General features: G+C 40.7%; 2 protein-coding genes across 5 annotated transcripts in view; one reads left to right on the top strand and one right to left on the bottom strand.

The window, feature by feature from the left end:
• The window catches only part of zfpm2a (zinc finger protein, FOG family member 2a), a 160,444-nt gene extending 156,757 nt beyond the window's left edge, over positions 1-3,687 (top strand). For both annotated transcript variants that reach the window (XM_047360493.1, XM_047360494.1), the window contains exon 8: positions 59-3,687. In XM_047360493.1, coding sequence (XP_047216449.1) covers positions 59-2,607 — 2,549 coding nt within the window. In that variant the 3' untranslated portion in view covers positions 2,608-3,687. The remainder of the gene's footprint in view (positions 1-58) is intronic.
• A 1,789-nt stretch (positions 3,688-5,476) lies between these two features.
• Positions 5,477-26,735, bottom strand: part of si:dkey-122a22.2 — a 38,316-nt gene continuing 17,057 nt past the window's right edge. For all 3 annotated transcript variants that reach the window (XM_047360497.1, XM_047360495.1, XM_047360496.1), the window contains 4 exons: positions 9,398-9,536; positions 7,608-7,690; positions 5,831-5,927; positions 5,477-5,739 (listed from right to left, as the gene is read on the bottom strand). In XM_047360497.1, coding sequence (XP_047216453.1) covers positions 5,572-5,739; positions 5,831-5,927; positions 7,608-7,690; positions 9,398-9,536 — 487 coding nt within the window. In that variant the 3' untranslated portion in view covers positions 5,477-5,571. The remainder of the gene's footprint in view (positions 5,740-5,830; positions 5,928-7,607; positions 7,691-9,397; positions 9,537-26,735) is intronic.

The following is a 26,735-nucleotide window of genomic DNA, read 5'->3' on the forward strand; positions in this document are numbered from 1 at the left end:
CTAAAGGAGAAGTGGGAGACAAGGTTCTGAGCGTTTCTCTCTTTTATCTCCCTCACAGGTGTCAAAATGGAGGAGAGCCTCCCTCCTGGCACCAGCTTGAAATGCACAATCTGTAACTACACGGCAGATTCTCTTATTACATTCCAGCATCACATCATGTCTCACCTGTCACAGGCGGCCTTCAGATGCAATCACTGCCATATCAGCTTCCAGAGCCACAGGGAACTCTTACAGCATCAGGACTTACATGGGCACGGCAGCAAACTTCATAGGGAAAGCGACGGCACTGAGCATTCCCCCAGGGTTCCCGAGGAAAGCCTCCAGCAGCAGCAGCAGCAGGGCCGCACAGAACTGGCCAACAGAAAGGATGCTCTGATGGGAAGTCCCAAAGGGGCCCTCAGCAAGGAGGCCGGCACAGACGGAGAAGCTGACAAGGCTGAGAAGAAGCCCATGCTGTCTGCTCAGAAGGGAGAGGCCCACCCAGGCAGCAAAGCCAGTTTTTCTTACACTAGGATCAAGTCTGAGCCCTCTAGCCCCCGACTGGCCTCCTCCCCTGTACAGCATAACATGCCTACATTTCCCATGGGCCCCTTCTTGTCTCAGTTTGCTTTCTCCCAGGACATTTCAGTAGTCCCACAGGCTTCAGAGATTCTGGCTAAAATGTCAGAGCTAGTCCATCGAAGACTCCGCCATGGTGGGAACAGCTACCCCCCTGTCATCTACAGCCCTCTGATGCCCAAAGGGGCCACCTGCTTTGAATGCAACATCACCTTCAGCAACCTGGACAACTACTTGGTCCATAAAAAGCACTATTGCAACAGTCGCTGGCAGCACATGACAAAGTCTCCGGACTTTTCAGCCCTCTCTGATAAGGTTCCGGAAGCAGTAAGCCCCAACAGCGGTCACAGTTCTGTTAGCATGCTGGCTGGCTGCCACCCTACAGAGGCCGAAGGCCACCTCATGCAGTCTGCTTGTATGAACTCCAGTGTGTTGGACATCATCAATGCAGGGGCCAAAGCCTCTGATAAGGATCTAGCAGGACAGGTGAAAAAGGTGTCAACCCCAACTGGCGCAGAGGACCGGCTCAATGGGAAGCAGCTGGAAGGGAAAAGCCCCAGCATAGGTTTAGTGGAAAGTGATAATGATCCCAACAAGACAACCTGTGAAGCTTGCAATATTACCTTCAGCCGCCACGAGACTTACATGGTCCATAAGCAGTACTACTGTGCCACACGTCATGATCCCCCAATGAAACGGATGTCCGCTAACAAGGTTCCCTCCATGCAAAGAACCATGAGGACCCGCAAGCGCAGGAAGATGTATGAAATGTGTCTCCCTGACCAGGACCCCCAGAGGATCCCTATGGGTCAGCCAGGTTTTCTTGGAGTTCCTCCAATGAACCCTTGTACATCTCAGGAGGCCGTGGAGAGCCTAGCAGACCGCTTCCACCCCCGCTGTGATATCTTCCCCGGCTTGGTACCCAAACACCTTGAGGCCTCTCTGACTGTCACCAAGCCTATTCTGCCTCCCAAATGCAACACCGTAGAGCAGCAGGAGCTGGACGCACCCATTGATCTCAGCAAAAAATGTTCACCGGTCCCTGACAAGACCTGTAGCTCTCCCAAAAGACTTTTGGACTATCACGAATGTGCAGTGTGCAAGATAAGTTTCAACAAAGTAGAGAACTACCTGGCACACAAACAGAACTTTTGCCCTGCGACAGCTGCTGCCACAGCTGCTGCTGCAGCGCAACAACAGCAGCAGCAGCAGCAACACAATGAGAGCGGCACCTTGGAGTCTGCTATGTTCCCAGATGTGAAGAGTGAAGGAAATAACAGCTCCGATGACGGTTACGATAAGAGCCCTGGCAAATGTGAGAAGAACGGAAATGGGAAGGTGGTGGTGCAGAATGGAGGCATGTTCCCCCCTCACCTGGCGCCTGTGCCGGGACTTAAGCCTTTTACTGAGCCTCAGCTCATCCCACCAAAAGATGAGAACAAGAATATGTTTCTGCCCCACTGCCTTTATCCAGGAGCAATAAAGAAGGTGAAAGGTCCTGAGCAAATATCACCGTATTTTGGGATAAAGCCAACAGATTATGTGGCAGGGGGGCAAGTGATGCAGGGAGAGGTGGGCGAACAGGAACAGAGTGTCAATGGTGGAGGAGGAACCGGAGGAGGAGGAGAGACAGGAACCAGAGAGCAGGCTCCACAGCCTACAGTAAACGGCTGCCCACATCCTGGCAAGGAACCCCTTCCCCTCCTGCCCAAAAACCGAGGCATGGTCATCGTCAATGGGGGGCACAAGCCGGAGGAGCGGTCAGGCACGGCACCGCTGCAACAGGAGAACCAGCCCCAGTCAGACAGCCAACCTTCCAATCCTTCACCCACGTGGGGTGCCGAAAATCAGGTCGACTCCAACGAGAACATGTCTCCATCCTCCAAGTCCCCCAGCGAGGACACAGCGCCGGCAGCTAATAAAGGCGTAAACGGCTCCGGAAGTGGCAAATACTGCCGCCTGTGTGACATCCAGTTCAACAACCTATCAAACTTTATTACCCATAAGAAGTTTTACTGTTCATCACATGCAGCAGAGCATGTAAAATAAGTTGAAAAGACCAAGACTTGTTCTTCCCTTACCTTTAAACCAGACTTTTCCTCCTTTTTTCTCCTTTGTTTTTGGTACACTGTTGTGTCTGGAATAGTGCATCATGCAGTGCTAAACGCTGCTTGTGGACAATCAACAGAAACCTCTTCTTTTTCGTCGTTTTAAGACTTAAAAATGCAAAACCATTGGTTTAAAAAAAAGAGAAAGAAGAAAAGAAACGAGAATCAAGAATAATATTGGTGCCACATTCACATTAATTTATTTTACAATCAGTATTATTAGGAGTAGTAGACCTTAATTTAAATTCAAAATGAAATTTATATCAGAGTTGTTTGTAATGTTATTGTATAGTCATTCTTGTGTAGCACACATATTGTTTACACTGTAATGTAGGCTCAAGGAAACAATAAACAATACAAAAACGAGATGCATTTTAGAGTCAAAAATAGCTACTGAGGCACTTGTGTATTCTTATTTGCTGTACCAGTTTCTGTATGCTCAAAATGTCTCCTGCAGAGTACTGCTAATGACTTGCTCGCCAAACCACCATTTGGAGGTGATTGCCAGGCGCAACCCTGCATCTCACATTTTGGCATACATACATGGCTTTGCATACATATGTGGCTGTTTGTCCTTGTCTCTTTTGTTCAACTCAAATGTGGATGTTTTCATGAGGATGACGACATTCTTGTATAGTATTCGTATTTCTGTTTGATGATACACTTTGGTCTCCCTTTTTGAAATTTGCTCTCGATGCAATACTTTGTAAATGAGGGAACATTACTGAAAGCAGTATTATGACATGGGGACTGTGCATATAATTATTTGTTACCCCATAAAAAAAATAAAAATAAAAAAAATGCTGTACCAGAATTAAGTTTATTGCTGATGAACAAGCTGGGTGAGAGGTCAGTGGGGGATGCTGATGTAAAATGATCATTCCAATGTCCTTATTATGGGAGAAAATGTTTCTTAAAACGTTGTTGCTATGCATGTATATGGATGGAATTAAATTCCAGATCTGTTGGAAACTTTTATTTTGATGTGGTGTCATAATTAAACTTAAATCCTCAGGATAAACCAGTGGTCTTTGCTCTTTATTTTTAGCAAAAGTTGCATTAGGAAAGCTAATTAAAAAAATGCTAGATTTGTATTTCAAAAAAACATATTCTCTCATTTATTTGAAACTTACAGATGTCCAAAAAAAAAAAGGGCCATGCTTGCTTTTGATGTTACTCAAACACAGTGCTCTATAAAAAAAATTATAGAACTAGAACCACTAGAATTTTTTTAAAACCCTTTTTTCCATTTTATAATCAAAACTTCAATGTCACTTATTGGAATTTTACGTGATAGACCAAAACATAGTGATGCAAGAATGTTTGATTTTTAAAATATATTTCCATAAAAAACGCCAAAAAGTACAGCACACATTTGTATGTATGTATGGATCATTCTAACACATGAAAATGCTTTGATCTAAAACATTCCATCATAGCTCTAGCTGTATACTTAGGGTTGTTTTCCTGCTAACAGGTAAACCTCCACCCTGGTCTTTTGCAGCCTCCACAGGTTTTTTTGCAGAATTCTCTTCTATTTACTGCTGACATTTTCCCATTAATTTTGTGCAGCTTCCCTGTCCGTGCTGAAAAAACAATGCCCACAGAAACATGCTGCCTTTATGTTTCCCTGTGTTGATGGTGTATTAATGTAGATGTGCAGTGTTGTTTTTCCACAACATACAGAGGTTTGCATGAAAGCCAAAATGTCACATTGTGGTCAATTTACACCAGATCACCTGTGCGGTGAATCGCCTAAAAGGTTTACAGCACACAGGACTTTGCATGTCTTCTTTCTTGCCATCTTGCCATTAGGGCTAGATGTGTTAGTGCACACCAGATGATTGTTACGTTGTTCTCCCACCTGAGCTTTGGATGCTTGCAGCTCCTCCGGAGTCACCATGGATCTCTACTTGCCAGGCCTGTCCATTTAGGGTGACAACACCATCTTCTTAGGTCTGCTGCCACACTCTGCAAACCTTGAACAATGCACTGTGAGATGTTCAAAGCTGGAGATATGGCTTCATAGCCTAACCCTGTTAAAACTTCTCCAATATTCATCTCGAACATGTCACTGTGTTCCTTGCTTATCGTGATGCAGTTTGATCACATGTTCCTTAAAAGACTACCTGGATTTATACCGAGATCAAACTACATAGAGGTGAGCTCTGTTTACTAGTGAGTGACTTTGGAAGATAGTTGGTAACTCTGGACTTTATTAAAGGGGTTTTAGTGTAAATGGGACTTAAAATAATTACATGCCACACTATCAGATTTTTCTATTTAAAGAAAATTTTAAACCATTTATCGTTTCTTTTCTACCTCACAATTATGCACTACTTTGTGTTGGTCTAACACATAAAATCCCAATAAAACACACTGAAGTTTCTGGCTTTGATAAAACATGTAAAAGGTTAATGAGTATGAATATGAATTATTTTGCATGACATAGTACATGAAAAAAAGTACTTTTGCTTGTGGCCATAGCGTGACAGAAAAGACTGAACTAAATGAGATAGAAGTGTTGAGTTGGCCGGGGACATTGTGTGCGTGTGTGGCCTTTACCTTGATAAGAATAATGTATATATTTTTTGGCAGTGGCCAATCTGGCGAAGAGCCTGAAATAACAACTTGAAAGACAGGATGAATCTAAGACAGAAAACATTTCATCACTGAATACCCCCCAGCTACCTTCAATTAAAAACGTTTCCAATGAAGCAGAACTGCGCAGAAATATGCCCTGAAACTGACTTTTTGATGAACCTCAGCAGGCATGTAGACAATCTCCACAAAATGCTGCAGAGAAAAGGTAAAATGATAAGCAGAATGATTTATTGAATATTTAAAACATATTCGGGCAATACTCGGCCCGTATCTGAGGCATCCCTTCCTTTCTGGCCACAGGTCACTCGCTCTGTGGTCTGGCTTGTCGCTGGCTGACGAGTTTCCACAGGTGCTGGCTGATGGCAGATGGCTTGTTGTAGATCATTCGCCGGTCCGCTCCTTTCATCTGAATGTGATTGGCTGATGGGTAGGATTCCTTCAGAAACCTCTTTTGATGTTCGGCTACCATCTGGTGCAGGAGGAATATGATTTACCATGTTACTGAAGCATTGTTCATTTACTGCAGAAGGAAGTTGTGCAGCTGCAGCAAACACACTTACCCGGTTTAGGTGTTCTGACATTTCCTCATCAAAACAATCCCCAGTGAGCATGCTCACGGATATCTTGGTGGAGAGGGGTTTGAACCTTGTTATATCTCTTTAAAAACACATAAAGTGACGTCATGTGAGAAAAATTACGTATCTTCTGCATTTAACATCCAAAAAGCTTAAACATCCACAGACAAGTCGTTATACAGGTCCTTCTCAAAATATTAGCATATTGTGATAAAGTTCATTATTTTCCATAATGTCATGATGAAAATTTAACATTCATATATTTTAGATTCATTGCACACTAACTGAAATATTTCAGGTCTTTTATTGTCTTAATACGGATGATTTTGGCATACAGCTCATGAAAACCCAAAATTCCTATCTCACAAAATTAGCATATTTCATCCGACCAATAAAAGAAAAGTGTTTTTAATGCAAAAAACATCAACCTTCAAATAATCATGTACAGTTATGCACTCAATACTTGGTCGGGAATCCTTTGGCAGAAATGACTGCTTCAATGCGGCGTGGCATGGAGGCAATCAGCCTGTGGCACTGCTGAGGTCTTATGGAGGCCCAGGATGCTTCGATAGCGGCCTTTAGCTCATCCAGAGTGTTGGGTCTTGAGTCTCTCAACGTTCTCTTCACAATATCCCACAGATTCTCTATGGGGTTCAGGTCAGGAGAGTTGGCAGGCCAATTGAGCACAGTGATACCATGGTCAGTAAACCATTTACCAGTGGTTTTGGCACTGTGAGCAGGTGCCAGGTCGTGCTGAAAAATGAAATCTTCATCTCCATAAAGCTTTTCAGCAGATGGAAGCATGAAGTGCTCCAAAATCTCCTGATAGCTAGCTGCATTGACCCTGCCCTTGATAAAACACAGTGGACCAACACCAGCAGCTGACACGGCACCCCAGACCATCACTGACTGTGGGTACTTGACACTGGACTTCTGGTATTTTGGCATTTCCTTCTCCCCAGTCTTCCTCCAGACTCTGGCACCTTGATTTCTGAATGACATGCAGAATTTGCTTTCATCCGAAAAAAGTACTTTGGACCACTGAGCAACAGTCCAGTGCTGCTTCTCTGTAGCCCAGGTCTGGGGAATGCAGCACCTGTAGCCCATTTCCTGCACACGCCTGTGCACGGTGGCTCTGGATGTTTCTACTCCAGACTCAGTCCACTGCTTCCGCAGGTCCCCAAGGTCTGGAATCGGCCCTTCTCCACAATCTTCCTCAGTGTCCGGTCACCTCTTCTCGTTGTGCAGCGTTTTCTGCCACACTTTTTCCTTCCCACAGACTTCCCACTGAGGTGCCTTGATACAGCACTCTGGGAACAGCCTATTGGTTCAGAAATTTCTTTCTGTGTCTTACCCTCTTGCTTGAGGGTGTCAATAGTGGCCTTCTGGACAGCAGTCAGGTCGGCAGTCTTACCCATGATTGGGGTTTTGAGTGATGAACCAGGCTGGGAGTTTTAAAGGCCTCAGGAATCTTTTGCAGGTGTTTAGAGTTAACTCGTTGATTCAGATGATTAGGTTCATAGCTCGTTTAGAGACCCTTTTAATTATATGCTAATTTTGTGAGATAGGAATTTTGGGTTTTCATGAGCTGTATGCCAAAATCATCCGTATTAAGACAATAAAAGACCTGAAATATTTCAGTTAGTGTGCAATGAATCTAAAATATATGAATGTTAAATTTTCATCATGACATTATGGAAAATAATTAACTTTATCACAATATGCTAATATTTTGAGAAGGACCAGTACATGTTTGTCTTACCTGATTTGAGCGGCGCTTTCATTCATAAAGTAATGCTCATCCACAGCACCGCTTTGGTGGGCAGGGTTACTAAGAAGGTACTTCTATCAGGAGGAATGACAGAAAATTAGCCAAACATGAATTATTTTCACACAAAAAAACTGCCAATTAGACCAACTAGAAATCTAGCCAATGAAGGTTAACATCTTGACTTGATAAAGTATTTCAAAAGGAAAAACATCCAATAGAAGTTGAGATCAACCTTACACATTCACAAATTATTTTCCATTATCTTTTGTATGATCTATCTGGTTCTTTTTTGCACTGATTTCCCTCCTCCGCCTTTTTAAGAATTCTGTTTGTTCAAGCGTGCTACAATCATATGGTTTGTATTCTGATTTTGAAAAAGCAGCAACATGATTTAAAAAAAACCTTTATGCCACAGAAAATTATAGTAAGCTCATTCTACAGTGGTCAAGACAGAATCATCTTCTTCCAGTGGAGCAGAAAACATCATATCACTTTGGATCAGGTCGGTCAGGGCCGACAAACGTCAGCACGATGCAGAGAAGACGTAAGCACCAAACTGAGACAAATTCTCTTTAACTCCATTCATCATCCTCACGTTATCAGACCAGGTATCTTAGATGCCGTTAATGTTGTAACAAACAATTCTGCTCCGGCTCAATTAGCCCATTCTTACAGAACATGCCCTTGAGACATGGACTGCCTGCTCTATTGAGCTTTTTATGCTTGTAACTGTGTGTGTATTGGTGTGTGTCTGTGTGTATGTGCATGTGTGTGTGCGTGTGTGTGCATGTGTGTACATTATAACCTTCTCTGGTCTGACGACAAAATCCCTTTTTTTCTGTCCTTGGAGAATTCAAGCACAATGATGTCCTTATCTCCTTGGCAACACTGTAATACTTGAAAAGCTGAAATAGGTCCCTCATCACTGCTGCCATCAAATCGTGGGTGGCTGGCAGCAGAGAACAAGGCATCTTAACGAACTGTTAACATCCTTCAATTCAGGCAGACGTCACCGCATCCCAGAGACAGCAGCAGGAAAATGGTGGAGATGCAAAATGGATTTCAAAGACGGCAAATAAAGGGCTAAGTTTTTTTAATTTTTTTATCAGCTCTCCTGCAATAACCTCAACATCTCTCAGAAAGCCTTTTGTTAGGTTTTTAAAGACATTGCTTGTTGTTCATCCATTACTACAGTTTTCAGTTGTTTTCATTAGGTAATGAAAAATTACTACAAGACGTCAAGACAGACATATGATCAGAATATGGATCTGTATAAAACCTAAAAAGCCCTCCCTTGCAGAGAGAAAAAACTCATCTGCAACAAACAGCAAAGCTTGTAGCTCATATTAACAGCTATTTCCCCTCAGCCTTTATGACCTGTCAGAAGGCTTTCTAACATACATCAGCAGACAAATACAGCGTCTGCTGCATCATCATTCATTTATTCAATAATGACGTGTGCGTGTCACATCCTGCCGAATTCAGTGTGTCTGACAGTTTGGAGACAAACGCTCCTGCAATCATCACCCACTCGTATCTAGGCTGAGGAGGAGGCGTGATTATTCTCGCACTAGCACCATCCTGTGGCTGCACAGAAAACACAGCAGGACATTCTGCAATGTATCGATATTTCCTCTTTTTATCAATTATGTTACGGAAACAGTAAGCAGCAGGCAACCAAAGCTCTTGGTTCATTCGCCCCCTAAAAACTCCAACAGTTCATAAAAAAAATTCTCAGCTTTAAGCTCATGGTGAAGTGCAGCTGTGAGGGCAATCCTGACCTGACGCTGGATGACCTCCTCTGAGAGATTTTCTCCTTTTAGCGTTGGCTCAATCGCACCCAGAATGATCAGCATGCGGCTCAGCCCTGTGGCTGCTGAAAACTGCCGGGCTTGGAGCAAAGGCAGCAGCTTCCCATACCTGAGAAGAAGGAAAAAAGGAGACCTCAACAGGTAAACAATGACTTGGAGACAGGTTTCTGTCTGTTAATTTTGTCCTATGAGGAAGTTCAGCTTGTTTAGCTTGTTAAATGTAAAAAATAAAGAACTGCAAACAGCAATAGAAGTCTGGCTGAACACACTTTATAATCTGTGGAGTCCAAAGAAACCTGTTTAATGACAAAAGTTAACTAAATAGTACGAGCAATAAGTAGATTTGGAAGTCATTTCCTACCAAATACTAACAACACGGGAACTACATTTGAGATTATTAGTTTGATCAACAATGAAAGAGTTTCCAAATTTTCAAAATCAAACTACACTCAAGTCAGACTCATGTTATGTTGCCTTCCTTTTGTCTTTTACTGTCAAACATTTCCAACTTTCTGGAAAACAGAACACATATGCCTGAAAATGAAAAAAATACTCTTTTTTTTGGCTGATGAGAGAAAAAAGCTGCGGGATTTTGTAACTCAGGAGGCCCAATCGGTTTCGGCTCACTGGTGCTCTGAATTGGCTGGTCTCAGCCTGTGGAGCTCAATCAATAGTGTGGCGCTGCAGCTGCCGACATCGCCGTGCTGCGCAGCCCGCCCTTAAATGTAGCCAGAACGAAGCAGATCTTCACCCCGTCTGTCCTGAGAGCCTCATCCCTGTTTCTCCCTTATCTGGAAGGCGCTGGATATAGATGCTCTCAGTTTAAACATCTGATAAATCACTTTATGCTGCCTTTTTACACTTAGAAGCTGCAGTCCTGTGAGGTATGAGGAGGAGGATCAGAATTTCATGTTTCAGTACAGCCCAAAACAAGGAAAAATAAAAGAAACTACACTATTTCAGTTTTAAGGTTTAGGTTTAAGACATAATAATAAGGATCTGGTCTCGATTCAAATGTTATTAATTTAATGTCAACTTTACAAAAACACACATCACCTTCCACAATGCTGTCATTTATTAAACATAGATGCAATGCTCAGAGAAATTGGAAAAACCCAAAGAGCAATATCTCAGACAGGCTTCAGTTTGCATATTAAGTTCATGATACTACAATCAAAAAAATAACGAATGACTAAATAAGTAAAAGTAGAAAGAACTATCTTTCCATTAGAAAGAATATATATATATATATATATATATATATATATATATATATATATATATATATATATATATATATATATACATACACAGTACAAAAACTGCAAGTGTACCTAGAAGAACTGATGCTGTTTTGAAGGCAAAGGGTGCTCACACCAAATATTGATTTGATTTAGATTTCTCTTTTGTTCATTCACTGCATTTTGTTGATTTATAGAAATAAATGATTTCTATAAATGGCAAACAGGCTCTAGATGACAGGTCAGACAAAGCGGTTCAAGAATCCTTCATGAGGACTAATAGATCGAGGCACGTGACATGTACAGAACAAAGTATTCAATGAGAATATTTCATTCATTCAGATCTAGGATGTGTTATTTGAGTGTTCCCTTTATTTTTTTGAGCAGTGTATGTGTATATATACATATATGTATGTCCACAGAGATGTGGAGATGACAGTCTGATAGGGTCAGACAGAAAAATATTACTGAGGGTTAATACTGCTGAAGGTGGTTAAACTATGCAAGCATTTGAATAGCTTTTTGATTTTGATTTTCCATTGTTTAATAGATAATGCCACCGTGGAATGTGCTGTGTGTTTCGCACACACAATAGATTTAAATAATTTTACAGCTGGGTACATACCAGATCATTTATATAATGCACAGCTTTGTAACATGCAAAAATGCGTTCTGCTGTGCAAAATCAGCTACCAGCTTTAAACTACACTCATCACTGAATAAATAATCTTTCAACTGACCGCTTACCAAAGATCTCACAGATCTGATGATTTTTTTTTCACACCACCATGCTCCAAATGCCCCAAAGTCCAAGCTAAAGTCAGCTGTATTTATTACAGAAAGATGCACTTCTGCTCTTCCCTTATTTTGCATTTATGAAACCGCTATGATAAACATGCACTTTTCATGTGTATAATAACCCATCCCACCTGTGGTTGATACATCATGTTTCTACAAAAACTGCAGCCAGATATATCAGGTACAGCTCCGACAAAGCGTGTGTCGGCAGTGATTGTTCAGATAAAGCCCAAACAAATCTTGTAGAATGTATTCAACTGTTACACAGCTGTGTAAGATAAAATATCTGCCATATTCATGGTAGGAGAAAAGCAGTCCCTTCTGGACAATAACAGCTACAAGCAGCGGGGAAACTGGAACAAGTTGGATGTAATAATTCTTAGTTTTTGTTAGACAGAGAAAACTTTGTATATCAGACTTCTGAAGAGTGACATTTTGACATTTTCATCTTCCTTCCCACAGTTTTCCTCAGAAGTCATTGTGGCACCACAATTTCGAGCTGACTCTTCGACCCAGCTCTTAAGAGACATCTCCGTCTCTGCACATTTTCCACCTGTCACCCTTCTCGTACCACTTGGTTCCAAAAATAATTTTTAAAAAAGGGCTGAGGAAAGTCTCTCCCTATCAGCCAGCCAGGTTCAATCTAGTCAAATCATTCCTAGGTCTGGCATTCAAACATTATTTCAAGGATTCTCCAGCCACCTGTCCTGTTCCTTCCTCTTTTTCCATTTTTAATTCTGCCCCTGAGTGAGGATTATCCGAAGCAAGGCATGCGTGTCAAAGGGAAATTTAGTGGGTAAAGACAGCCAAGATTGGTGGGATGAATTAAACAGATAACGGAAGGAGACGAAGTGGGGGAACCATGTAGAGCAAAACGCCTCACCGATGTTGGTCATTTCAGAGGGGCTCTTTTTTTTCCCCTCCCCACAGGAGCGAGGAGGCAATATCTAAATTAATAAAGTGATGAAATGAGTTTGTGCCGTGGACTTTCTGCTGTTTGACTTTCCCATCTGGATTAGTGCAGGCTGAATGGACGCTCTGTTACTTTTGTTACAACTACGCAATTCACTGTCGGAATTTGGCCCTGTAGCGATAAGGCTCCCCTCCTCCTCCTTCTTCCTGCTCATTACCATCTCATTCCATATGCAGGGCCCCTGTTACCTGAGAGCATGCTCATACACAAAACACCAACTATTACACACGCATTTGCCAACTATTACAACAAGCGTAGAACATTTAAACGTGGACCATTACACGAGGCTCAACTATTACATCAAAAGTAGATTTTCTTTTATATCAATGTCCTCCAGAAAACAATAAAGAATTTGTATGTGAAGAGAAACACACTGCAGCCCTTCACAGGGTTCTAATTGTTTATTAAAAATATAATGTTATGTGACTTAGATAATACAAGATTTCCCAAATAATCGGCTATCTCAATAAACCCACTAATTTCAGTGTTTTTTTATATTTGGCACTGATAATCATAACAAATTATAAATAAGGTTGGATGTATGAAGCGAAAACAAACCACAATCAGCCTTCATACTGTTTTCGAAGCGGATAAGTAATTTTAAATCACAAATTTCTGACCCAAAACGAGCATTTGGAACCAGGCCTCTCTGAATAAAAAAGTCCACTGCCTTGTATGGATGATAATCTGAGAATGGAACTGCAGAGAATAACTGCTTTTTGCTGGAAGCTGAAATCAAGTTGTTTTCTTGACTTTTGTTTTCCACTCATACCGACCACTCAAAGCGCTTTACACCAGAGCCACATTCACCCAATCGCACTCACAAATGCACAGGCTGCGGTAGGCTACCTGAGGTTAAGTGCCTTGCCCGAAGGGGGAGGAATAAGCTGGAATCAAACTCACAATTTTCAGACTGCAAGATGACTACTCCTCCCACTGAGTCACACTCACCTCTGTAATAGCTATGACTATAACAGCCTTTCTAATGAGTATATCTCAAATGGATGGGTGGATGCTTATTTACGATACAGAAACAGGAGTGAGTTATCTTACTTTCACTAATGACTCACCTATTGACCCTGGACAATAAACAACCTGAATCGTGGTTTCAGAGGAAGGAACAATCCCAGGCTGAGGGATGGGGACAAAATACAGTTCATGCCACAGTGCTGTTAGATGGCTCTATCAGAGAGTTAAGATTGAGCACAAAGTATCTCAGGTAAGAAAATGTATTGTTTTAACTTGGCTTTTAGTTTTTGTGCCTTCTGTTAGTACGAAATGTCTGCTTACATTCACAGATTACTTTATCAGATTAACTCAAAAATGGCTTTCTCTAAAATGCTTCTTCTGCATGTTAAACCATAACAATTAACTGTAGACAGACTTATAAAGTTTGTGTGTTAGGACAAGAGGTGGCCTAAACTGATTATGTGTTTAAAAAAAAAAGTGAGACTTTCAGCTGCTTCCATTCACTGCTGCTACTTTTGTCAAAATAGCTCATGGCTTTCTAATACAGGTATTGCGGTGTCACTGTTTGGAAAAAGGGAAACTATGCTGCTTTCAAAAACCATTTTTCTAAACGACTTCTTCACTGGACAAATTGGCACATATATCTTAATATTAGCTCATATTTTATTTGGAGACTTTACTATTACTACTTGCATCTTGTATGGCTATAGTGTGGCAAGGATGCCAGCATTTGGTTCAATATGTAATGTCATTACACTGTGGCAACTTTTGACAGTGTTCTCTGCTGACCTTCCTTTCTATCTTTCCTTTCTTATATCCCTGTCTTTCCTTCTTTCCTTTATATTGACCAACTTCAGACAAGGAAATGAACATGGTCTTTCTTTTTAATTTTCCGATGAAAATTAAAAAGAGAGGTCATATTTCCCCTACTTTAGCTTCCCTTCATTGGCTCCCTTTTATATCCAGAATAGAATTTAAAATTCTCCTCCTCACATATAAAGCCCTTAATGATTTAGCTCCATCATACATCAGAGATCTGATTGTTCCATATGTTCCTAACAGAGAACTTTGTTCTCAGACTGCAGGTTTACTGGTGGTTCCTAGAGTCTCTAGAAGTAGAATGGGAGGCAGATCCTTTAGTTATCAGACTCCTGTCCTGTGGAACCAGCTCCCAGTTTTAGTCCATGAGGCAAAAACCCTGTCTACTTTTAAGGCTAGGCTTAAAACTTTCCTTTTTGATAAAGCTTATAGTTAGAGTGGCTTAGGTTATCCTGAGCTATCTCTGTAGTTATGCTGCAATAGGCTTAGACTGCTGGAGGACATAATGACCACTTTCACTCTCTCCGCTACATTCTCATACTACTCTTCAATTTTGCATTATTTGCTGTTGTTTCAACTTTCAGCTTTATGTTCTCTCTCTGTTTTTTTCTTTTTAGAAGCTACACCTGACCTGGCTCTGTGTTAGGCTGTAGTACCTTCCTGAAGGGGGACTTCAGCCAAGATGCTGCTGCCAACAACCTAATGCTCACCTTCTACAAATGATACACTTGGCCATGTCCTTCAGTGTTTAACCCTGTCTTTCTTAAACATAGAGCTACAACCATTATAATGTTTTACTTTTCTTTCACATAGAAAGTACTCCTGGATCAGTGCTTTTTTGTTCTTTTTGTGTCTCTGCTCTGTTCTCTCAGACCCCCAGTCGGTTGTGGCAGATGGCCGCTCACACTGAGCCTGGTTCTGCTGGAGGTTTCTTCCTGTTAAAAGGGAGTTTTTCCTCTCCATGTCGCTACATGCATGCTCAGTATGAGGGATTGCTGCAAAGTCAATGCCAGTGACTGTCCACTGTCTCTACATGCTCATCTGGGAGAAGGGAATGCTGCAAGTCACTGACTGGATGCAATCTGCTGGGTTTCCTTAGATAGGAAATCTTTTAACCAATTTGAATAAATAACCGAAACTGACTGCACTGTTTAATAGTTAGGATTAATTGGAATGTATGTACTTGATTTGAAATCTGTATGATTGGATTGAATTGACTTTGTAAAGTGACTTGAGACGACATGTTGTGAATTGGCGCTATATAAATAAAACTGAATAAATATTGTGAGCAACAAGCCTACAAACAGCTAGAAAGAACAGGTTAAAATAAATGTATTTTATTAGCCCTTTAAAACACGCACATGCATTTTAAAAATATACTGTTAATCCGTCAAACAAAGACTACATCACTATTAGTTATGTGAAGAAAAGTACAGTTGATTTGTTTGTAGAATAAAGAGGTCTGGCTGAAATATAGAGCATCCATGGTGTTACCTTGTGGACCAGCCCCATCTCCATTAATCTGTTGCACAATAAGTAGGTCCCCCATAAAAATAGCTATTTTTTAATGTCACAGGCAAAACAGGACAAAACAGGAAAGATGCCTGCCCTTCTACTGCATCTTTGCACATTTTTAAGCAGATTCATTTAAATTTAAAGGTTGATGTTTTTTATACTTTTATTAAAATTTGCACCAATTTATACAATGATGTTGAAATTATTTTTTATGAAGCCGCAACTTATACTGTTCTGGTAACGATGTAGAAAAAAATGAAAGAAAAGCTGCCATGCTCTTCTGTAAAAAATAACACCTTTGTTTGCATATATAGCACCTTGGTAAGGATGTGCAAAAAGCCATAAAGAAATGCATCTTTTAGTGTGAAAGCATAATCTCACACTGACAGACATGTGTATAAGTATTCAGTGTGCGTGTGTGGGCTGGTGGGGGGGTCACACGTTATTGTTTTTAACAAAACCCAGCACCCCAATTATTTACATCCCTAATAATTTCTATAAAATATGTGCAACTGAAGCTTTTTAAGTTATACTGTTAAACTATTTAAGGTTAGCTGAAACTTTAAATTAGCATTCCATGACTTCCTGTTTTCCTGGGGTAAAAATTAAAAAGTGACACAAAGCACCACTTCTTTAGCCATTTTGTAAATTTGGAAAGACAATAGCTGAGCCACAGCTGCCCCAATGCAGAGAATAATTTAAATTATTAACCTTTCCGATTCCTAATCACTACAGCTTCAGCTTCAACAACATTCACACAATTAGACCCAATGCTACCACTTCAGAAAGAATCAAGCCATTCTAATCAAAATCCTTGGAAGAGCAGGGCCCCAAAAGTTCAAACTGTTATACTGAAAGTGAACACAGGGTGTCACTCTTGCACCACAGCAGATGCCATCCCGAAATTCCTTGACTGCTTGCACTCTTCCACTTGGCATCGATAGTATAGATTACTCAGGGGTAGACACACGGAGGCTGGAGCAGGCCTGCTTCATTAGCGGAGCATAAGAGCAATAGTTACGCTTACAGTGGTTCTAGTTACAATTAATTGGCATTCCTGACTCATCTGGGAGTCTCAGGATGAGGTGAGGCGGAATCGGGTGGAAGCTGATTCAGGAGAGGATTGGAAGGAAAAGCGGATTCACTGGGAGCTATTAAAAGGCCCACAATGTGGACTGCAAATAATCACACCACTAAAGCAAAACAAAACAAGACGATCAGGTACGGAGAATTTATCAACTCGGATGGTTGGGTTATTATATCCCTGCCCAGGACTGTATTTCTATATTTATAACTGAGGCTCTCCACTTTTTGTGAAAAATCTGAACAAATGTCATGGATAAAATCAAAGTAATATTGTAACCTAAAGCACATGAAGAGCCACATACCACGCTTCTCCAAATGCTTAATATCATTTTCTGCTTCTTTTTTACCCCTTTCCTTCCATGCATCCATCGGCACCCAGTAAGTTGTTCGGTTCCAACCTCATCTGAAGATTCCTGGAGGGGCTTAAGGCTGTGCACCAGTGGATTACTGAACACAAGCCTGCAATGAAGGCAAACGGTGAGAGGAGCTAGGTCATCATGGGTAGCTACTTAGCCCAGAGAGAACAAAAAGCAGCAGTTATGAGTCTGAAGAGTCCTTAGCGGTTGTCATAAGCTAGCTGTCATACAGGGCAGACTCCAGGTGAGCCACAAAACATGTCTGTCTGCTCTGCAGTGCACCAAGCTGGGAGGGTAACACACTGTGGATTGCACAAATATACATCATAGATTACTAGTGTTTATGTGAACCTGACAGGCTTTGGTGAGCAAATTAACAAGGTAGATTGATGAATGGGCTACAAAGTGTCACTTCTAATCCAGACTCAGAACTCATACTTGCAGCCAGATAAAGACAGCTGCAGGACCGACACTGTGAGGCTTGTCACCTGGTGTGATTTCTCTCGTGCTACTTTAAGGTGTCCAATATTTATAAACACACAGAGGAGATTAACAGAGACAGACAAACAGCAATAATTAATGTCTTTTTATGTATGTTTTCAGGTAATGACTTCAAAATCCTCTTTTAAACAGATTAACTAAAAAGTAATGGCAGGAGCATTTGTATTTTCACATTATTCTCTGACATTAGAAGCCCATTTTAGAAAGACAGCTTCTCTTTAGGGATTAATACTGGCCATAGATTTTCTCCCACGTTCTCGTCACCGGTTTCTCACTTCTGAATGGACTTCCAAGTCTTTTAATGACCCGTATGCAGTTCATAGACCACTTCTGGTTCAACTTGAACTTTTAAACAGAATGTTTCACAAAAGCCCATTTTTAATTCATAGGAATTTGGACAACATTTGCCTTTCTGTTGAATGGTTGAAAGTGATCCACCGAACCATGTCTTTCTCTTTAGTAATTAAAGCAAAGGGGGGCTATTTTTAACAATCTATAATATAAGAGTTTTAATTATTTCACAAATTTCGGTTTATTACATAATTGCATATACTGGTTCTTCATAGTTTTAATGTCTGCACTATGTATATACAATGTAGGAAGAAATACAAACAAGGAAAAGCCATTGAACCACAAAGAGGTGTCCAAACCTTTGACTGGTAGAGTTTATAACTACAAAAAATACAATTTATTTCCCTATAAATATTTTTATTTAAAATTTCTTCATTGACAGTAAAGTGGAACCAACATCTAATTCCTTGTTTGTGGCCACAAACTTTGCAAATAAAGCTGGTTCTGCTTCAGAATGAGAACAGTTCAGTCACTGGGTGGAAGTATAAACCCGGAGTGCAGCACAAATGCTCACATCTACACTGTAAACCTATCCTGTTTGGTTCCGCAAATCCGGCTGAGCATGTTGTACAAGTAACTTTGCAGGACATGCCTGGCTCGGTAAACGTGTCCTGAATTACTAGCACAGCTGTAAAGGAGGCCTAGTTTTAGCAGATGTTTTACCACAAACTGCCATTTCCACCACCATGCTGTGCAGCTGACCATTTTTCTGCTCGACAGGCCCTGATGAATCTGCACAAAAACTCTGATCTTTCAAGAACAGTTAATTCACAACACCAGGAGCAACCAGGTCCCACTAAAAGCAACACTTTTTGCGGGAGAACACTTAAAGTTAGCTACTTTCTGAATTTTTAAGGCAGTTAACTCATAAACCCAGAGGAAGCACAAAATCTGTAAAAAGCTTCTAGAAAAACATGCCACAAGCTGCCACAATGAAGAGATTAACTTAAGCAGAAAACAGAAAGCTGAACGCTTTATTCTGTTTCATCCTTTGAATGAGTCCAGTTCTATCTGTTGGAAACATGCTGGAAATCTCGGACTTAAGGTGACACTTTATTTACTCTACCGGGAATCCATTACCATTGCATATTGTTGTAATCACTAATGTAAGAGTCTCCAGACAGTTGAAAATATAAACTCTGTCATCATTTAGTATTTTATTTTATGATATTTAAATCCCATTTAACAGTAGAGCTGTCTTACATCATCTGCTCTCTATTCACCTTATGCACAGCAAGCTGTTGCTTCTTGTCCCTAAATAAGTAATTAGTGACTGATTACAGATAGCCTTCCAATAAATAAATGAATGAATGATTTAATAATCAAACACATAACAGTGAATCACAGCTGGCATTTCTTTTGAATAGATCTTTCACAAAAAAATAAATCGTTTGTTCAAAAAAACAAATTGTGTGTTATAATCTGGCTCTTAAATGAGTAATTGACATATGCTTTCATTATGTTCAGTTGCTTTTTATTTGTAAAGATTTGTCTGTTCCTTAAACTGCAGGATTTTACTCTTTTAGTAGATTTTTGGTGATGCAGGGAGAGAGAACGCTAACTGGGTTGTTTTTATTATTACTATTATATGTTATTATTTCACTCTAAACATTTTATTGTTAGGGAAGGTGAACTTTTGTTTTCTGAAAGTAGAAAAAAAAGTATCACTGTTGCCTTACAGCAAAACGGTCCTAGGTCTTTCTGCATGGAGTTAGCATGTTCTCCCTGTGCATGCATGGGTTCTCACCGGGTACTCCGGCTTCCTCCCACAGTCCAAAAACATGACTGTCAGGTTAATTGGTCTCTCTAAACTGCATCTTAGGTATGAATGGGTGTGTGCATGGTTGTTTGTCCTGCGTGTCTCTGTGTTGTTCTGTGATAGACTGGCGACCTGTCCAGGGTGTACCCCGCCTCTTGCCCGTATACACCTGGAGATAGGCACCAACTCCCCTCCACCCAGTACGGAAAAAGTGGGTATAGAAAATGGATGCATGGATGTTATTTATAGGTTCTAAGGAGAAATGAGAATCGGCACGTCAGAGTTTTACAAAATAGGTAACTGGAAATTGGCCACAAAATCTCTGATCGGTGCATCTGTATTTAAAAGCTCTCTTAACTCTGCATTAACAGATTTTAAGCCTAGTAAGAGAATTTACTTTATTGTTAAGGGTTCATTATATCTATTATATATTTGTCCTTGCAGCTCTATTAGACTGTAGTCAGTTGTTTAAAATCTTCATGCCAAAGTGCAGGCCTTTCATGCCTCAGAACTAAATTCAAATTAGCCAAATCAACCAAAACTGAAATTAACCAAAGCATAATGACTAACACTTTGAGGGACACAACACAGAGAGCAAACTGATGAGGAAACCTTTGAGTGGGGCACCTGTGAAGATCTAGCTGCTCTAAACACAGTGAGGTTACATTAAAACAGGCAATCAGTAATCATTAAAATGTAAGGACAGTTCCATTAGAGAAGTGTTCCCTGCTGTTTCTGCTCTCTGAACAAAGACAGTACCCATGGTGTCCATTAGGTTTTCACTCTCTGCCCCTGCGGACAGTGGATAAAGTAGGGAAATGCAGTTTATTACTCTCTTTCCAATACAAAATTAAAGTGGAAAGCAAAATTCCATCTCCCAAATTGAAAAAAATTATGGTGTTGTTTCTCAAATGTTATTTTATTGTTTTGTTTTCTGCCTGGGGTGAGCGGGGTTTCCACATCAGTTTGAAAATCTGACCCAGTAATAAGGAAATCCTGTCATGGATATGGCTTTCCAAAAGCCAGCATACTTTGTTCAAGAAAGATCAGAATATTAGCTCATATTGAACATGCCTGCATATTTATTGCTGAATACAAATAAGGGTTTGGTGCCAGGGCTTCAGTCCCATCACTCTGCAGACAGGTTTACTCAACATGCTGTGGAGTGATGAGAGCATGTTTGGATCCAAGAGCCTAAAGGTGGACGCTGGAGGGGTGGTGGTGGTGGAGTTAAAGAGAAACAAACAGTTTACAGAATAGATGAGAAAGCAACGGCGGCATGGGTTTGCAGAGCAAATATTGCAAGGTAAAGGGATTACACACAGTAGAAAAAAACATTCAATATAAGGCATGTGGATGGTGAGAGATTAAGTTTAAAACAGCAATGAAGCACCAGCTTGCTGCCTGAACTAGCTCATGTTGTAGTTCTTTTAATTCACCCTAATTCAGTTCTGATTTACAGCCAGAAATCATTTATACAAACGCATTAATAACATTAATAACACGTTTAAGTTTTAACACTCCTTGAAGTTTTGTTTAAGTGATAGACAAATAAAAGTAGTATTATTTGCAGATTATTGGAAGAAAAAGGATACATCGTTTTTCACAAAGAGAGAAAATAATCAAAAACAACCAACCTCCTCCTGGAGGAGCTGCAAGAAACCTACAGCTGAGCTCAAAGTGTCTGTTGAAAAAATACACTTCAGATTCGTTCGTTCGTTCGTCGTCTTCCGCTTATCCAGGACCGGGTCGCGGGGGCAGCAGACTCAGCAGAGACGCCCAGACGTCCCTCTCTCCAGACACCTCCTCCAGTTCCTCCAGGGGGAGCCCAAGGCGTTCCCAGGCCAGCCGAGAGACATAGTCCCTCCAGCGTGTCCTGGGCCGTCCCCTGGGCCTCCTCCCAGTGGGACGTGCCTGGAACACCTCCCGAGGAAGGCGTCCAGGAGGCATCCGGTATAGATGCCCGAGCCACCTCAACTGGCTCCTCTCGATGTGGAGGAGCAGCGGCTCTACTCCGAGCTCCTCCCGGATGGCCGAGCTCCTCACCCTATCTCTAAGGGAGTGCCCGGCCACCCTACGGAGGAAGCTCATTTCAGCCGCTTGTATCCGTGATCTCGTTCTTTCGGTCATGACCCAAAGTTCATGGCCATAGGTGAGGGTAGGAACGTAAACCGACCAGTAAATTGAGAGCTTTGCTTTTCGGCTCAGCTCTCTCTTCACCACAATGGACCGGCACAGCGCCCCCATTACTGTGGCAGCTGCACCGATCCGTCTGTCGATCTCCCGCTCCATTCTTCCCTCACTCGTGAACAAGACCCCGAGATACTTAAACTCCTCCACTTGAGGCAGGAACTCCCCTCCAACCTGAAGAGGATTGCACTTCATAATACTGACCTGCATGGAAGAGTGGCAAAAAGGAAACCTTTGTTGAAATTAAAAAAGCCACAATGTCCGACTTGCAGTTTTGCACTAGCCATGTTTATATAAATGAATTGAATTGAACTAAATGTAGGGAACACAGCAACCATGTGGAAAAAATTGCTCTGGTCAGATGAAAGCAAAACTAACCTTTCTGGACTATAAGGAAAGCAACCTGTGTGGTGGAAAACTAACACCTCACATCAACCCAAACATACCATCTTCACGCTGACAACATGGTGGTGGCAGCATCATGATATGGGGATGCAGAGACAGGGAAGCTGGTCAGAACTGACGGAAAAATGAATGAAGTTGATTACAAGGAAATCTTGAAAGAAAACCCGTTAGACATGAGACCAGAACAAAGGTTCATCTTCATATAAGTCACCTCTGAACCTGTTTTATACTTTGGATGAGTCCAATTCTATCTGCTGCTCTCAGACTGCACACTGGATTAACAATAGTATTCAAACAACAATTACTGTGGTTCATCAAAAATCTTTAGGTCTTCAAAATACTCGTGCAGTTTATCCAAACACGCACTCGCTTTCTCCTGATCTCTGATGCAAAGCCCACTGTTGGATTCATCATCGGGCTGTATAATCTATGCATGAAAGGAGCTCAGACACTTGCTGTGATGTCTTCAGAGGAAAATCCCCCAATAAAGAAGCTGACCCTTTACAAGAACGGTGCACCAGAAAATTCCTACACACAGACAAACACGCGCACACGCCTTTCTCAAGAGATGGTGGTGATTCACTTTATAGGATGTAACAGAAGTAATTCTGGGAGCGAGCTTCTGTTAATGAGCTCGTCTTTGATGTTTAAATTCTCTGGTCCCCGTGCAAAGCTGATACAGTCTCCTCACAATCCTGCTCAGGTGCAGTCTTGCTCCCTTCTGCATTACTCATCCTGTGTACCAACTGCTGTCAGACTTTTGACAGCTAATAAACGCAGACCCTAAGATAGACAAGTACACACTGAGGTGTAATTTTGTAGAAAAAGAAAGCGAATAGGACACTGAAAAATGTTTTACATTCGCATATAGAACACTGTATCTTATTCTTCTTTCTGGCAACACTGAACAGAAATAAAGCTGAGGTGATAGAAATGTATTTTGTCCCCTGACTAAATGTAAGCCTTTGGTTCAATTCATGTCTGCATTGCTTCTCCACAGACTAATTGGATTGTGGCTGCACTGTCATGTACTTGTTTAAATGAATGCCTATTAATCAGAGGATAATTGGACACATACTCCTGATAAATGGTGCTGCTCCACTTTGAGTCACGTACAAATTAGGCCATTTTCAGGGATCCATTTCTTATCTGGCTTGACTCATGCTTATATAAGCCGCAAGCTAATAGTGGTCTTTGGACGTCCAACACCCTCATGGGCATAACTCAATTATTATGCTTTTACCACTTTGTTCACTGTTTTTTATGTGGGACTTCACGTATATTAACTCTTAGTAAGGAATTTCAGCTGACAATGCACAATACAAGACATCAATGCATGCAAACCATGGCGTTGGTTTTCAAGAAGATGAACTAAGCATAGATTATTATCATGTACTTTTACCATTTAACCCAGTTAGTGTGGGCTAACCTTTTTCTAGAGCTGACACCAACTTTTCTCATAACTATCAGTGTAGGAAAACCATAACCAATTAGATACCATCAATCCACCACTAATGGTACTACTGCGCTATTAATATTGTTCACCTGGTCACTATTGAAGATTTCCTACTATGAAAATCAATGGTTAAACTACTATAGCTCAAACAATGCGAAATTACTTAAGGAAAGTTTCAGTGTTAGGTCTATCCTAGTTTACATTATGCATAAATTATGCTAGATTTGTTTCAAAATCAAATGCAAAAACGTTTTGGCAACATAATACCACAATTACTACTACAGAGGTAATATTCGATGAAGTGGCATTTCACTGAAAATGCTGGACATTTAAAAACCAATCCAAGAAATACATTTTCAATAATAAAAACCTTTCATCAGTTTCCCAGCAACCTGCCTAAAAGCACTAGAGTTGTCAAAGTAAGATATTTCGATATAATTGATACTTTAAAAAATTTATTATTTAAATATACTAATTTGAGTCAAAATGAATATAAACTGACCAATTCTCATTTGTCCAAATTGTCACGCTTCTTCCGGCAGCAGTGCTGCAATAACAAAGACACCCAGTTCTCTCCCCTCCCTTCAGCCTCGCCTGACCAAAACAATGAGCTGCTGCTAGAAGTTTTACACTCTGCTAACGTGGCGAGTACATCCAGAAAAAACAAACATATACAACCCTCTATAGCCGACAAAGCAAACACAAAAGAGTTGTTCGAAAAGAACTTTCCCTATGAGGCAGAGAGACAGGAAAGAATTTAATGGTAAACGATGCCACATGCTAGCTGCGCCAATGCTACAAGCTAACGTTATGACACTGATGTTTGGGAGCAACTAAAAAAATGTCGGCAAAGCTCCTGTATCTGCAACAGTGAAGTAGTAAACCCCCTGGGCGATGTAAGCTAACATAATTTGTTTAAACATTAGCTCCATGGACACGGACAGCCCAGTGAAGGTGTTCTGGTGCAAAGTTCCGAACCACACAAAGCTCCGTTCTACTGTGGTCTACAGCTGACAGCTGCTGAAGCAACGAAACAAATCAGTGCACACCTTCCACCACTCCTCCATTTAGTTCTAAAGTCATTGGGGGCTAATGTGGCTAAAGATAACACTGGTAAACGTTACAAAATTGTGGAACCAGACTGAAGCTGAAAATTAGTGCACAGAAAAAGTAGGAACCATTAATCACTAATGAAAATATTCTGCAAAATTACCAGAAAGACAAGCTAAGGTTGTTTTTTTTTAAGCCAGAGCAGCAGGACACAATGTTCATAGTAGCTCACTGCCATAGCCTTATAATAAATTGCTTGCAGGGCGGCCGGCCCTGTGGGGTGGTGATGAGGTTAAGACCTTGGTAGGAGGCCAGCACAACCAGCCCTGCTTCAAATTCTCATATAGCCCATCCACACCAGTCTATGGCCCATACATCTTGGATTGGCTACTTCTATTTCTACCATTCTCCAACATGCCTTAACCAAATGTGCCACCCGAACAAAACAAAACTAAACCACCACCAGCTGGGAAGCTCTCATGCTCCATCATGCAAAATGGAGAAAAAAAACGCATTCTTGATGCTCCGCTCCAAGACTTTTCCAAGGCCTTGATAAAGCATGTGAACAAACTAAGGGAATCCTCGTCACTAAAAATGATGTCTTGTTTCATTAGGAATATTTGGATAAGTGGGAAACTTGAGCGTTCGATGAGTTTTCTCTGTAGACTAACATTTGTCACATGTGATCATTTTGGAGCTGAGAGATCTCTCTACAACATTTTGTGTTTTACATTTCATCAAATATCTGGATCAATAATTTAACACAATCTCTCTGGCAATAAATGCTCAGCCACGTTTGCAGAGCACTTCTAACAGAATCAGAATCAGATTTATTGGCCAAGATTGTGTGCAGAATAAGGAATTTCCTTTCAGGTTCCTGACCTATTTCACAGACAAGTATAAATATGTAAAAATGTAGAAATGTTTAGCTTTTATTTTATTATTAAAATAAAAGCTAAACTAATAATTATTATTATTTTATTTTATATACATATATATATATATATATATATATATATATATATATGTATATATATATATATATATATATATATATATATATATATATATATATATATATATATATATATGTATATATGTATATATGAATATATATATGTACTGTACTGTATATATATATATATATATATATACAGTACAGACCAAAAGTTTGGACACACCTTCTCATTCAAAGAGTTGTCTTTATTTTCATGACTATGAATATTGTAGCTTCACACTGAAGGCATCAAAACTATGAATTAACACATGTGGAATTATATACTGAACAAAAAAGTGTGAAACAATTGAAAATATGTCTTATATTCTAGGTTCTTCAAAGTAGCCACCTTTTGCTTTGATTACTGCTCCACACACTCTTGGCATTCTGTTGATGAGCTTCAAGAGGTAGTCACCTGAAATGGTTTTCACTACACAGGTGTGCCCTGTCAGGTTTAATAAGTGGGATTTCAAGCCTAATAAATGGGGTTGGGACCATCAGTTGTGTTGTGCAGGAGGTGGATACAGTACACAGCTGATAGTCCTACTGAATAGACTGTTAGAATTTGTATTATGGCAAGAAAAAAGCAGCTAAGTAAAGAAAAACGAGTGGCCATCATTACTTTAAGAAATGAAGGTCAGTCAGTCCCAACAATTGGGAAAACTTTGAAAGTGTCCCCAACTGCAGTAGCAAAAACCATCAAGCGCTACAAAGAAACTGGCTCACATGAGAACCGCCCCAGGAAAGGAAGACCAAGAGTCACCTCTGCTGCGGACAATAAGTTCATCCGAGTCACCAGCCTCAGAAATCGCAGGTTAACAGCAGCTCAGATTAGAGAACAG

Source organism: Girardinichthys multiradiatus, chromosome 3 (assembly GCF_021462225.1).
Source record: "Girardinichthys multiradiatus isolate DD_20200921_A chromosome 3, DD_fGirMul_XY1, whole genome shotgun sequence".
Taxonomy (NCBI): domain Eukaryota; kingdom Metazoa; phylum Chordata; class Actinopteri; order Cyprinodontiformes; family Goodeidae; genus Girardinichthys; species Girardinichthys multiradiatus.